At 55.6% G+C, this 14608-nt stretch overlaps 1 protein-coding gene across 1 annotated transcript; it reads left to right on the forward strand.

Moving 5' to 3' along the window:
• The first annotated feature begins 1 nt into the window (after position 1).
• On the forward strand, positions 2 to 14386 carry TADA2B (transcriptional adaptor 2B). The gene is made up of 2 exons (XM_046656277.1): positions 2 to 271; positions 13086 to 14386. Exons 1-2 carry the CDS (start codon positions 2 to 4, stop codon positions 14076 to 14078), a joined length of 1263 nt encoding a protein of 420 aa, XP_046512233.1. The 3' UTR covers positions 14079 to 14386.
• Positions 14387 to 14608: the final 222 nt, after the last annotated feature.

Raw genomic sequence — 14608 nt, forward strand, 5'->3', positions numbered from 1 at the left:
GATGGCGGAGCTCGGTAAGAAGTACTGCGTGTACTGCCTGGCCGAGGTGAGCCCGCTGCGCTTCCGCTGCACCGAGTGCCAGGACATCGAACTGTGCCCCGAGTGCTTCTCGGCCGGCGCCGAGATCGGCCACCACCGCCGCTACCACGGCTACCAGCTGGTGGACGGCGGGCGCTTCACGCTGTGGGGGCCCGAGGCCGAGGGCGGCTGGACCAGCCGCGAGGAGCAGCTGCTGCTGGACGCCATCGAGCAGTTCGGCTTCGGAAACTGGGTGAGCGGCCACGGCGGCTTTGCGCGGCCGACGGGAGGGCCGCCCGGGGCTGCGTGCCCTCGTCGGTGAGGGCGAACGCGACCTGCACCTGCTCGCTCTGGCGCTGCACGGAGGGCCGGTGGGGCGGGGACGGTGAGCGCTCCCGGTGTGTGCACGGGAAACCGAGCGCAGAGAGGGTAAGCTGCTTGCCAAGGTCACACAGCCAGGAAGTAGCAAAGCGGGGGGTTGCACTGTGGCCTTCTGACAGCACAGCCGTTTTCCTAACCTTTAGGAGTACCTGAAATAGGTGGTTGCTGAGTGCAGACTTTGGCAAGACCGGCCTTACCTGAGCAGGAGTTGGCAGACATAGGCGGGTCAGCCGACTTGACCCGGAGCACTGAGGAAGCAGGTGGTTTTGCGTGGAGAGCGCGATGGTGAAGGCCAGACCAGCTTCACACGCCCTGCGCTTCTCTCGCCGTCTCTGATGCTTCCTCTGTGCTCAGGGCCGCTCGCTCGGTGGGGTTGCCTGTGCGTGTGCCCTGTGTCCCCTGCCAGGGACTTGTTTATCCTGGGGTCCCCACAACAGCCAGGACGTTGTCAGAGGCCTACTCAGTACCAAACAGGGGAGCGTGAACCAGGATGCATTGTCCTGGGCTTGCTCGCTCTCTCCATCAGAAGGTTTCTGCAGAGACGTTGATCTGAGAAGAGAAGGTGGGAGCTGGCCTGGTTACTTGGCCAGAGCAGGACAGTGTGCAGGGCTCCTGGAGGGAGGAGCGCGCTCGCCCTCTCCACCCTGAAGGGGAAGCTTTCATCTGCGTTAGAGGGGAAAACCTGGCCGTGTTCTGGTCCTTAACCACCAGAGATATGTGGCACCTCCAGGCATTATGAAAAGTAGGGAGAAGAGACAGGACCCCAGCTCCCTGATCTTTCCAGACCCTTCCACATGATGGTCCCCTACTCCCTGGACCTGTCTGTCATCGTGCTGCCACTTCTCTGGCAGCACTGCCTTCCCGCTGGGCTTACTGGTGGAAGACATTCCACACCTCTCCCCTCGGTCCCAAAGCGGTCCTGCTTTTATTTCCTTTTGCTTTCCTTTCCATAAAGTGAACCAGTCTTCAGGAATCAGGACCCATTCCGCAGCCCTGGGATCTTGATTCTCCCAGCTCCTTAGGGACCCAGCTCACCTCGTGCCAGCATCGTGATCACCACCCTCCAGAAACCTCCATCTCACTTTGTCCCACAATGCTGTTCACTGGTGTGTACTGAGCATCTGCTCTGATGGTGAAGGACTCTGAAGGAAAGAAAGGCTTCGCCCTTGTCTTTAAGGGGCTTAAAGTGTTGTAATCATTTGGTCCTGAGCCTGCAGCTCTTCCCTGAGCTCCAGCTGTCAGTGTCAAACCTCTGCCTGACGTCCTCACTGCTCACCTTACGGACGTCTCCACTCTAGTGACCCAGATCTCTCGTCGCCTCACGCAGTCACTGAGGCCGCAAACTAAGAGCTATCCTCAGGTTCTTCCAGGTTCAGTCAGCAGCAGCCCTATCTTCCAGATCTTTCCAGATCTTAACTTTCTCACAACCTTAGTCCAGGCTGATGTTTATCTCTTGCTTTGACCACTTCTGGAGCCTCCCACCTGGTCTTGCTGCCTCATTCCTGTGCCCTGCAGCCCATTCCGTCCACCATAGTCACAGTGGTCTTTGAAGACACCTCACGTCGCATTGGCCTTCAGTGGCTCCCAGGTCTACTTAGATTAAAACTTCCCGGCCTGCAGGGCCTTAACCGTGTTGACTGACTGAGGGGATCGCAGCTGCTACGCCCTTGATCATTTTTCATCTCTTCTGCCTAGAGTGCTCTTCCCCCCAGATTGTGGCTCGTGCCTGGCCTTTGTACGTACATAGCAGTACCCCAGAGACATTTCCCTTCTCCGCTGCATTCTGACAGCACTTATCTCTATGGGAGCAGCTAAAAGTAGCCGACGTGGACCGCGGGCGTTGCCGCGCGCCAGGCACTGTGTGAGCTCCTCGTGCATTTCTCCTGAAATCCTCCCAGCAGCCCTCTGCAGCAGGTTTTGAACTGAATAGTCTGACTTCAGAGTTTGTGCTCCTAGCTGCACTGTCTACACTGCCTTCCGGGCAGCACTGTGAAAAATACACCAGAAACAAGCCCGGGGACTAAAATGTGTAGTGTGTTGGAAGAAGCATGGGGCTGGAAGGGGGCATTCTCTAAAGCCGGACTTTTCAAACTTTGCTGTGCATGTGACTCCCCTGGGGAGCTTGTTACATGCAGGTTCCAACTCAAAGCAGTCAGCACGCAGCTCTGTGAGGATGGGGCTGGAGGAGGGGCCTGGGCCTGGGCCTGGGCGCGGGGGACCTTCTTGCTGAGCGGTGGTGGGTCCGGGAGGCTAAAAGCCTGCGCGCTGAGCACGCCTGGGGCGCTGCCGGGCGCGCTGTGAGCGGGCGGCTCTCTGGCTCTCGAGCCGTGCTCTCGGGCTGGCTGCTCTGCCCCCTGGACTGCCGGTGCTTCATTGGAGGCTCTTCTGCAGCTCTGAGACGTGCAGACTCCAGATGCGTGCACACAGCGCTGTCCCACGTCTGCCATATGTAGCATGTGCCAGTTCTGGACGAGGCTCTTCCCATACGTATCTCCTGTGCTCGCCACAGCAGCCCCGTGGGGCAGGCTCTTAGTTTACAGCTGAAGAACAGCGACTCAGAACTTAAAGTACTTGTCCAGGCTGCCCCGGCCTTTCACGTCGTAAAGCCAGGGTTTAGATGCAGGCCTGTCTGGTTCCCAAGTCTGGGCCTTCACCTCTCGGTGTAAGAGCATTAACTGTTGAGGCTCAGAGCCTGGGAGCTTATTGCTGCAGCTGAAGGTGTGGCTGGGCTGCAAGGGCTTTTGGGAGGAGCTGAGTCCTGACTGGTTCAGCGGGCGGTTAGAGTGTGGGAGGGGAACGGGGAAGGTGCCGGTGCGCACAGGAGCCGGGTTTCCCAGGTTGGGTATGGAGCTTAGAGAAGGGTGGTCTGCGCATCGGGGACAGTGCTGCGGAGGAAGCTGAGACTGTTCATTCTAGTTTCTCAGATGGCACGTGCAACCTGTGACCTCAGGGTTGTACTGCTTTGTGTGGGGTTTGTGGGGAGGGAGCAATTTCAGGAGCCCTGGGGGAGAGGCTGTTGCTGAAGTGTGGGGCTGTTTGCTCACATTTTGTCCCAGGGCTCAGGCATGGGGACCGATGGGGTTGGACGTGTCTGAGGGATGCTAACAGTGAGGCCAGGAGGGTTTGGGGACAAGCAGTGTGGCCAGGCTGCATGCCCATGTGTTTGATGATGAGCAGCAGAGAGGGTGAGTGGGAGATGCCTGTGATATGAGGCCAGGGTAGGGCTGGCAGGCGGACAGTGACCCACAGAGTCATATCACCGGGGCTATTGAGAGCCTCGAAGCAGCTCGTTACGTGGTGGGCGCTGTGCAGATTCAGTTGGAAGATGCAGATCCTGCTGGAGCGCAGACGCAGACGTAGACACACAGGTGAAATGCTTTATGACCATTAGAGACTGTGGTACGTGAGCCCTGCGTCTGTTGGTTGGTTTTGCTGGAGGAGATGAACAGGGAAGACCCGAGTCCTTGGCAGATGGTGGTGAGGATGACTTCTGGGGGAAGGAAGCTTCCAACTAGCTTTGGAGGTAGATGTCGAAGAAAGTGCGTGCGGTTCCCTGTGGACTGTGCGGGGCCTTGTGTGTGGGTACGCACATTCAGGCGAGTTACTGGAGGCAGGTGGCATGCCGTGAATACAGAGGTCTGCTTCTGTAGCTGATAGACATCCAAAAGGCTGGGTAATACCAGATAAGTAGTACGCATTGCATTGTGCATTCATTCACTGATGCATTCATTCACCCAGACCCGTTATATGTCAGCCCCTGTGTCAGAGGCACAGAATGTCCCTCAGCATGTGGTTTGTGGTGAAAACATGGATAGAGTGAGACAGCTGCCTAACCGTGTATGGTGTTATATAGTCACGTGGAGTGCAGGACCTCCTGGTGTGGGACGGTCACGTGGAGCGCAGGGCCTCCTGGCGCAGGACGGTCATGTGGAGCTCGGGGCCTCCTGGTATGGGACAGTCAAGTGGAACGCCAGGCCTTCTTGGGTGGAAAGGAGAGGAGAAGGCTTTCCAGGTGGAAGGATAGTGTGGCTAAGGGAGGTTTTTCATGTTGGAGGAGTCTGGTGTGTTCAGGAGCCGGGCAAAAGCCAGCTTGCCCGAAGTGGAGCATTTGGGTTGGGGGCAGGTAGGTAAGGTTGTGTGGGGTCACATTTTGAAGAGCCTTGAGCACCAGGCCATGAGGACATAATGGGATTTTGAACTGGTTCTGACTCAGTGGGCGCTGAGTGCGCACCGACTGCCGGCCCGAAGCTGGGTGGGCGCTTTGACATCCTCTCTCAGTCCTCCGCGCGCCCCCAGCCCCTCGTTTACCAGTGAGGAGGCGGCTTTGGGTGATGAAGGAACATGGCCGAGCTGGAATTGGGCCCAGGTCTTCTGACTCCATGCCTAGGACCATCTGCTTCATTGCTTTCCTGACTGCGTGGCAGAATCAGCCGAGGGTTCCCAGGGACGCCACCCTGGGCCCTCTGAGTCGGCCTCTCTCTGGGTGAGTCCTGGAAGTAGTATTTACAGGAAGATTCCCGGGGAGTTCTGATGCAGTGGGTCCCCGGAGCCGCGTTTGGGGGCCGTGAGAACTGTCCCCTTCTCACCAAGGCAGGAGTCTCCTCTGTGTGGTGGTGGGTCTTCCCGGGAATAGTCGGTCCCGTGAGCGTCCTGACAGCGTGGTGTTTTGGAATTGCCATTAAGGATGGGGTGGAGGAGGGAAAGCCTGGATAGAGCAGCCAGCTAGCATGAATGGGGTTCTGCAGAGCAGGGGTTCTCAAACTTCGGATCAGAGCACCCACGGGTCTGTTCAAACACAGGTCATGCCACCCGCCACCCCGGGTTCTGAGTCAGTAGGTCTGGAGTGAGGCCTGAGAATGTGCATTTCTGACAGCTTCCCAGGGGGCACTGATGCTTCTGGCCCAGGGACCCCGCTTTAAGCACTGCTCATGTAGAGTAGGGCCTGCCACTCTAAAAACTGTTGAAATTTTTATTGTGGTAAAATACACATAACATCAAATTTACCACCTTAACCGTTTTTAAGAGTCCAGTTCAGTGGCATGAAGCACATTCACATTATTCTCCACCCGTCACCACCATCCATCTCCGGAACTTTTTCATCTTCCCAAAGAGAAACCCTGTCCCCATTAAACAACTCCCCGATCCCCTCCCCAGCCCCTGGCACCTGCTGTCCTGCTGTGTGTCTCTATGGATTCGATTACTCTAGGGACCTCCTATAAGTGAAACTCTACAGTGTCCTTTTGTGACCGGCTTATTTCTGAGCATGACATCCTCAGGGTTCGTCCGTGTGGTGGCGTGTGACAGGATTTCCTTCCTTTCTGGGGCTGAATGGTGCCCGTGTCTGTCTGTGTACCCTCCCACCCGCTGCTGTGCGCTGGCGTGCCCCCCGCTGGCTGTTGTGGACGCTGCTGCAGGAGCACAGGGGTGAGCATATCTGTGGGAGTGGCCGCTGTCAGCTCTCCTGGGGAAATGCCTAGAGGGGAGTTGCTGGATCTGATTCTGTGGAGTTTTCAGAGGCCCGCTGTGCTGTTCTCCACAGCCAGGGGCTAGCTTTTCACAGCTCTTGCACAGGCAGCATTATCTGACCTGAGAAGCCGTAGTGGCCTCGGGGGCGAGTCCCAGCTGCTGAATCTCTGTATGTGAAGCGGGAGATGTGAAGCGGGAGATGTCTGCGCGAGTGTAGAGAGGAGGAGAGGGAGCCTAGGGCTGAGGCTTACGGAGTTCCGTCTACACAAACCCAACTAACGGGAGCAGTGGCCAAGGGGAATAGGGCCCCTGGAATGGCCGAGGACCTGGAAGGACAGACAAAAAGCCAGCATTAGTCATTGCCCTCTCGTGTCACTGGTGGCACTGAGGACCAGTGTGTTCTGCAGCAGAGGGCTCGGCTGGTGAGTGGGAAGGAACAGGGCGGGCAGGAGAGAGGGTGTGGATGCGGGGCGGGGCCGCCCAGGGCCAGCAGGTGTGCAGAGTCCGCCCGGCCCCTGCAGGGCAGGCAGGCTGTTCTCTCCACTTTGAAGATGACAGAAGGAGGCTAGAAGAGGAGTGAATGTACCCAAGGGCCCACCATGTGAGTGAGCTGGGGTTCCAGCCCAGGTGGGCTGTGCAAAGCCTGCCCCGGGAAGCCTGGGCCCGTGGGTCTCGAAGGCCAGTGTCTGAGGAGGCACCCTGAGGTGGTGGTGTTGGTGTGAGCGCTGGGGTCATGACAGCAGTGCAGAATGAGAGGCCGAGGGCCGAAGAAGGAGCAGGTGGATCTGTCAGGCCCGGGAGCCTGCGTCCAAAGCCCGTGTTTAGAATATTGGAGATGGTATAAGGGGCGACTAGGAGATACATTGGGTCTGTCACAGCGCCGTCCCCTGGGAGGCCATGTGCCCAAGGGGGCTGGTGTGGACCCGCCCGGCTCTCCTACTCACATGGCTCTCACTTGCTCCTCACAGTGAGCTTTTGAGGTGGCCAGTGACAGGTCAGACGAGATTGTGCCCAGCTGGCGTGTGTCATGGAACTCACAAGAGACAGGCCCGTCCCCTGGCGTGTTCAGTCAGCAGACCTCGCCTGAGCACCCTTAGGGGACCGGGCTGAAGTGAGCCACACAGGCTACTTCCCGGGCCTGTGTCTGACGGCCTGGCAGGCACCCTGCACCTGCTTCCTCTTCTGCCCGGGCCCAGGCGCAGGCCCGAGACGCCCTTCACTCCTGCGCCCCTTACCTCCTCCTTTCCTTCGGGCTGGGATGATTTCTGCTTGCCTTTAGGGCACAGCATGTCCCTTGGATTCCTTGTTCCCTCCTGGCCCTGCAGGCCTCTGCTCCCCCTCTGCTGCCTTAGGGGCTGCAGCTGTGTCCCCTGCTGCTCCTGGGCTCTTGCCTCACAGGGCGGCCCTGCCCTTAGGCCCAGCTTCCCCGGGAGCAGGTTCATTTGGTGGGCCTTTGGGTTGCTTCTGTCCCTTTGGAGCTTCTTCCCTTGAAGAAAAAGGAAGCTGGAGCCGAGGCTCCCTCGGGAGACGCAGCGTGTGCCCCTACCCGCAAGCCTGGCTCCCCAGCACCTGGGGATAAAGCTCTGCCCCCGGGCCTCGGCCGGCCTCGTGCTTCACCATCCAGGTGCTGCTGGTCGAGACAGGATGTGACAGGGTGATTGCAGTGGCATTCAGAAGGCTCCAAAGCGAACCCACCAGCCTGCACAGGAAGGAGGTTTTGTGAAGCTGAAGATAGTAGTTGTTTTCGTGAAGGTTCTAGTTTGTACAAGTTACTTCTCTGCACAGGGAAGAAGTAGGTACCAGAGTGTCCCTCACACGGATCCAGAGGTTAGAGTTGAGCCAGCCGAGTGAGAGACACGGCCGCGCTTCTGTGATGCGCTTGGTCTAGAAAGGAGAGTGGAAGCCCCATGTGCTGGCCTTGCCCTGCCTTTTAAAGGCTCAGGAAGCTTCTGGGGGCAAAGACTCCTCTCTGTGCGCTGCATCACTGCCCCGCGAGAGGCAGTGTGGTGACAGGGCTGTGCGCACTGGGGTGAGACTGCCTGCCTTGGAAACGGCTCAGCCTCCCCTGGCCTGTGCCCTCGGGGCAGCTGAGCCTAAAGTTTATTCTCCTCCTCTGTCAGATGTGCGAATTGATAGGAGGATCAAATGAGATGTTATCTGTAACAGTGCTTACATGTTAACTGTTACCATGATGATGATTCAGAGTTTTATTTTATCCTGACAGAGAAGAGGGATTTTACCCCTTTAAGAGGAGTGATTACAGATTAAGAAGCAGAAGTTGAAAGCTAGTAAGTGAGCCAGCATCTGAACCCAGCCCGGGGCTCACTGAAGGCTTCCTGGAGGAGATGGCCTGGGTCTTGAGGGATAAAAACAAGTTGTGGAAGTGAAGCTCACAGCTTCTTAGTAGTCCTAATTGCCACCGTTGGTGGAGTGCAAACTGTGCCTGACACCGGCCTGAGCACGCTACATGTCACCTCGTTTCATCCTCGTCACCGTCCTGCGAGGTCGGCAGCGTTACTCCCTCCATAATCCAGATGAGGAGACCGAGGCACAGAGAGCTGAAGGAATTTGTCCAAGTTCCACAGCTAATAAGGGGTGGAGCCAGAGTGGAGCCCCGAAGCCTGGCCCCAGAGTCCGAGCAGGTGGAGAAAGGGGCGTTTCCAGCAGGTGGGTGGTGTCTGGCTGGGGCCGAGGACAGATCTGAAAGGGCCTTGAAAAGCACACTGAGGAGTTTGGCTGACCCTGACGTTGTGCTGCCCAGACCTTCAGAGTCCGCAGACCAGTCCTAGTGAAAGGAAGTGTTTCGAAAGCTGACATAGAGGTGCTGACTCCGAGTTTGCCAAGTAAGGGTATTCATGTGTCTAAAGATCCAGTTAATAATCTGTCACCATTTCACGAAAAGAAAGGTTATCTCATTGCTCCCCAGATAGGAAGGACATTATCTTGGGATGACGGCCCCTCCTTTAAATGGAAAATTTAGCTTTCAGGAAAACCCCTACGTCTCATGTTTTTCAATCTCACCCTTGATCATGAGCCAGCCATGTCTGAGAGGCGGTGGATTCGCCGATGGGAGCCTCTAAAGGGTTGTCCTCTGCGGGAGTAACCCCACTGGGGTTGCGTTTGTCTGGAGGTGAGTGGCAGAGCAGCCAGCAGGAGTGTGCGAGCCTGAGCATGGGGAGAGAAACCCTGTGTGAGCTCCATAGGTGGGAGCTGGCTGACCCGCACTGCCGACAGTTTCTCAGGACTTCTCTCTTCCTTTCCTTGCTCAGGTCCTGGAGGCCATCAAGAGTGAGCCATGAACAGGCCAGAAAGAGGCTAGACCAGCCCGAGAACCCAGTGGAGGCATCACTCACTGGCATGCTTACTGGCTGCTGGAGAGGCAGCATCCTGACCTGAGTCTGGGATCTGGGAAAGTAGGCCTGTCGGGCCCAGTTCCGTGTCTTAAAGGCACGTTCTTCTTTATTTTTTTTTATTTTTGTTTTTTCAGATTGGCCCTGAGCGAAATCTGTTGCCAATCTTTTTTTTTCCTTCTCCTCAAAGCCCCCCAGTACATAGTTGTATATCCTAGCTGGCTGTGCTCTGTGGGACGCCGCCTCAGCCTGGCTTGATGAGCAGTGCTAGGTCTGCCCAGGATCTGAACTGGCGAGACCCTGCGCCGCCAAAACGGAGCGCACAAATTTAACCACTCGGCCACAGGGCTGGTCTCTCCTTTGTTTTTCAAAGGACTTTAAGGAGGCAGCATACCTATCTCTCCTTATCTTTTCCCAAAGATGGGAGTTTTGTTTTGTTTTTTTTTTAAATGTAAGCATAAAGGAAGAAAAACCTGGAATTCTGTTTCCACAGACTTTGGGCTACTGACCATGTGTTACGTGTGCTGTGGTGGGGAAAAACCAGTTTCAGTATACAGCTGTGTTCCTTGTTTGATTTTAGTTGTGCTTGAGTTGAACTTTCTCTCCAAATCTTGTGCCCTAAACCCCTTTGTGTTGCTTCTGCCTGCCCACCCATACACCCCACCTATCCATCCATCCACCCACCCATCCATCCATCCATCCATCCAGCCTTCTGTCCGTCTATCCATCCATCCTTCTGTTCGTCCATCTCTTCATCCATCCATCCATCCTTCAGTCCATCCATCCATTTGTCCATCCATCTGTCCATCCATCTGGATTAAGCAAAACTTTGACCTTGAACATAGGAGAGAAAGAACTGCCCTGCCAGTCACTCTGCTGCTGTCATATGTGATGCTGTAATGCAGTGACAGGACAGTTCTTTCACTGGCAGAAGGTAGGCAAGTCTCGCGTGACCACTGACCTGTGAAGATTGGAGAAAACATTTAGAATGTGACGGGCAGAATGCTGGCATGTGGCAGGAGTTCAGGAGCTGTTGCTGTTTTTAATCAACTTTTTGAACATGTTCCTTTCTATATAATTTAGCTTCGCTGAACCTGTCTGCCCTCTGTGGACTCTTGTTAGAATCAGAGAGCTATGTCACTGCTCTCGTTTAGACTGCTTGGTATGACCCTTTCTCTCAGTTTCAAAGTCCTTGAGAATTAGGGTCTCATGTGTTTTCCTGGGCTTTTCTCACTGATCATTCAACTAATATGGTGGCCCTGAGGAACAATTCTCTTTCAGCAGGAGCTGACAGTCACTGGCTCTTCTAGCGATGGCCTTTCAGCTGTCCTTAGGCAGTGGCTAGGGTTGATTGATGATGGGGGGGTGACAAGGCTCCTCTGATTTGTGGCTTGATAAATACCCACAACCTGGGTCCAGCTGAGAGCCAGAGTCCCTCTTTGTTACCTAAAGAGGACCCGGACGACCGAGGTGGCAGCGCAGTGCCCACAGCTGGCTGACCTGCCTGCCTGGCCCTGAGAGTGAACGAGCATGTGGCCATGGAACACTGAGCGGGGAGGGTGGAGGCTCCGTGCGCTGGCCCACTGCTCCAAGCCTGCCTTGCTGCCTCCGTCCTCTGCTCTCTGTTCCAGAGTGCTGAAGCTGACGGAAATGAATAAAAACACCAACAAACAGATCAATCTCAGTTTGATCAGATGCAACTCTATTACTCAGAATCCTTCCAGGATTTAAATTTTATCTAAAATGTGGTGCACTGAGCAGCTGAAGCTTTACAGAGGGCAGGTTGCTGAGGTTCTGGTGAACAGCAGACCTTTGTTGGGAGGGCAGCTGGTGCTCCCTCCGCACTCGCCGGGGAGGCTCTCACTGCAGGTCTTCTAACTGGGCCAGGGATGGGGCCAAGGCCTGGGGCCCAAATTCCTAACCATGCAACCGTGGGTTTGCAACCTAGCCCCTTCGAGCCTCTGGAGAAGCGGCCGCCCGCTCCCCCACCTGGGAGGCTGCCCAAGACTTGACTGAATCTGTATCTGCTGTGGCCTTGGACAGGGCAGTGGTGGCGGGTGCAGATGCCATTGTGCAAGGCTCGCAGTGCCTCTGGCTGCCCGCCCTGTGCTGGAAGCTCAGACTAGGCGCGGGTGGGCCATTTCCGCTCTCCAGACACCTGGTGAGCACGTCCTTTCCTCCCGAAAGGGCCATGTCGGAGACGGTATTTTTCCAGCATAGCTCATCGGGGGCTTCCTGGCCGCAAGGTGGGGTGTGTGGAAGAGCATTACTGCTCCCCAGTGCCTCACTGGCTGTCCATGGGGGCTGCTGTTGGGCCCCTCACTTAGAGCCCACCCCAGTGTGAAAAGCCTTCGCACATGCATTTTGATTGTGCTCTGGGCAGATGTCGGGGCAGGGGGCAGACTCCTGCTCCTTCCCTGGAAGGGACTCGAGGCTCAGAGACGGGAAGTGGTGAGCCTGGGCCACCTGGAGTGGCAGCTGATGCTGAGGACAGTTGTGACTTGGTTTTGTTCTGGATTTTTTTGGACAAAATGCTTCCTGGGGAAATAAAATGAAATGATTCGATGCTCATAGTAATTTTTTAAAGAAGAAATCATGTAAATAACTCATCCCCATAAGATGAGAATCTAGTTTTAGTTCTAAAGCTCTTTGCGGTTCTCAGAAAGAGGCCTCGCTTTTTGGTCCCAGCATTGCCTTCTTGGGTCTCGTGCTGTTAACCCCGTCCTCAGCACTCCGGCACCTCTGGGAAGCACACGCCTGCTCCATGCGCCCGAGATGAAGCCCGGTGTGCAGGGCTGGTCACTGCTTCCCTCCCCCACTGCCCAGTTGGTTATTAGCCAGAATGGATTGGCTCCTTTCATGGGTTCCAGTTTGGCCTTCGGGGGTGCAGAGGCCATCCCGATCGGGCAGGGGTGAGCGTTGCTGGGGCGGAAGGCAGCTTGTGCTGCGCCCTGGCAGCTGCCAGAGGCCGAGAGCAGAGTGAAGGGGCGAGTGGAAGCTGGGGGTGGGGTGCTGAGTGGCTGCTGGTGAATGAGTGCGCATTTCAGGCATTACTTTCTGAAGTGGCTTTAGCGGTTGACTTGAAGGAAGAGGCCTCTCGGCAGAAGGAAAGGATTGAGGGAGTTGTACAATTTCCTCCCGTTAATAACCCTCGTGTTCACATTACCTTGTAGGAGTGAGCACTTGTAGCCCGTGGCAGATTTTCAGCTAGCTCCCTAACTGTGGAGGCCGTCATAAATGAAGTCCCCCCACCCCTTAAAAGGCGCTTTCCTAGTCATCTGCCTGGCCACCTAGGAAAGGGACAGGCCGAGGCCCTTTCTGTGTGGGGAGGCAGGCAGCACGGTAGACAGGGGTCTCTCCTGTAGTTAGGAGACCTGGGCTGTGAACTCCGATGACTCTCCTGTCTGTGAATGGAGAGGTTGGACTGCGCTCTGTGGCCCTGCCCACCTGTGTCCCGTTACACTCAGACAGACAGCCGCCCCCAGTGCCAGGTTTGTGGTGGTACAAAATGGCCAATACCAGGCGGACTCTGCTCGTCCTATTTAAGGAACGAGGAGAACAAAGTCCAGACCTCAGACATCAGTTCTGGTCTCAGCTGCGCCGCCAGCTCATGCCATGACCCCAGCGAGTTTGCACCTCTCTGGATCTTCGCTTTCTCATGTACAGAATCACCGAAGGTTCCTTCTAGCATTGACATCCAGGTGATAAACCCAGCCCAAGAGAACATGCCATCGAGTGTCTTAGGAGGGGGGTAATGATGTCTATAGGAGGTAGTCCGGGTAAACCTTTGCAGAAATAGTAAGGGAATTTGCCTGACCCTGAGTGTGACACTCTGACTTTGGAAATAACTTCTGACCGTTGTCGTTGTAGGAAGATATGGCTGCTCACGTTGGGGCTTCCCGGACTCCCCAGGAAGTGATGGAGCATTATGTAAGCATGTACATCCACGGAAACCTGGGGAAAGCCTGCATCCCTGACACCATCCCCAATCGGGTGACAGACCACACCTGCCCCAGTGGAGGCCCCCTCTCTCCCAGCCTCACTACCCCCTTGCCTCCCCTAGACATCTCGGTGGCCGAGCAGCAGCAGCTGGGCTACATGCCGCTGCGGGACGACTATGAGATCGAGTATGACCAGGACGCCGAGACGCTCATCAGCGGGCTCTCGGTGAACTACGACGATGACGACGTGGAGATCGAGCTGAAGCGTGCCCACGTGGACATGTACGTGCGGAAGCTCAAGGAGAGGCAGAGGCGGAAGAACATCGCCCGTGACTACAACCTGGTGCCGGCCTTTCTGGGGAAGGACAAGAAGGAGAAGGAGAAGACGGCCAAGCGCAAGATCACCAAGGAGGAGAAGGAGCTGCGGCTGAAGCTGAGGCCGCTCTACCAGTTCATGTCCTGTAAGGAGTTTGATGACTTGTTCGAAAACATGCACAAAGAGAAGATGCTGCGGGCAAAAATCAGAGAATTGCAGAGGTACCGGCGCAATGGAATCACGAAGATGGAAGAGTCGGCAGAGTACGAGGCGGCCAGGCATAAGCGCGAGAAGCGGAAGGAGAACAAAACCACCGCGGGCTCCAAGAGGGGGAAGGAGGACGGCAAAGAGAGCGAGTTTGCCGCCATCGAGAACCTTCCTGGCTTTGAGCTCTTGTCGGACCGCGAGAAGGTACTCTGCAGCTCTTTAAATTTGAGTCCCGCTCGCTATGTGACTGTGAAGACCATTATCATTAAAGACCACCTCCAGAAGCGACAAGGGATTCCCTCCAAAAGTCGCCTTCCGAGTTATCTGGACAAAGTCCTCAAGAAAAGGATTCTGACCTTCCTCACGGAAAGCGGCTGGATATCCAGGGATGCTTCCTGAAGCCGAGTCTCCCTGAAGCTGGAATGATGCTAAAACAGCTTGTGAGCCAAAAGGACTTGGGGGGCGGGGGGACAGGAAATGCTTTTTTTCCCTATTATTGCTCTTTTTAAAACAAATTTGGGTTCCCTTTTTAGGATATAAATTCTCTTCATGGTCCTCTGAAAGAAGCAATAGTAACAATCTTATATTGGATCGTGGGGGAAACAAATATGTGTGTATTTTAACTTAGTTCTAAAGGTAATTCTTTAAGATGACGATTTGCCTTTGTGTTCAGTTGGGAGAATATTATGAGATTGGCTATTTCCTTCTCTGAGTTTCTTCCCTTTGGTACACAATTGTGCTGTGGGTAAAAGGAACAACTTTCCCTGCTGGGCCTGCCAGCTGCCAGCTTTCCCCTGTGACACAAGCTCTAGTTGGTTGCCGGGGGTCCCCTGGGGACACAGCCAAAACACGTGGCACTTTAGATGGGGGCCGGGCAGGGCAGGTGGGAAGTGAGGCCCAGGGACAGGGTGTCTTCCTTAGGAACTTTA

This window comes from Equus quagga, chromosome 3 (assembly GCF_021613505.1).
Source record: "Equus quagga isolate Etosha38 chromosome 3, UCLA_HA_Equagga_1.0, whole genome shotgun sequence".
In the NCBI taxonomy this organism is placed as follows: Eukaryota; Metazoa; Chordata; class Mammalia; order Perissodactyla; family Equidae; genus Equus; species Equus quagga.

What these genes read in the sequence shown, in the direction of transcription:
- TADA2B (XM_046656277.1), top strand. Translation starts at nt 2, where the DNA reads ATGGCGGAGCTCGGTAAGAAGTACTGCGTGTACTGCCTGGCCGAGGTG. An exon ending in AGTTCGGCTTCGGAAACTGG is followed by an intron (nt 272 to 13,085) that starts GTGAGCGGCCAC and finishes TTGTCGTTGTAG; the next exon opens with GAAGATATGGCTGCTCACGT.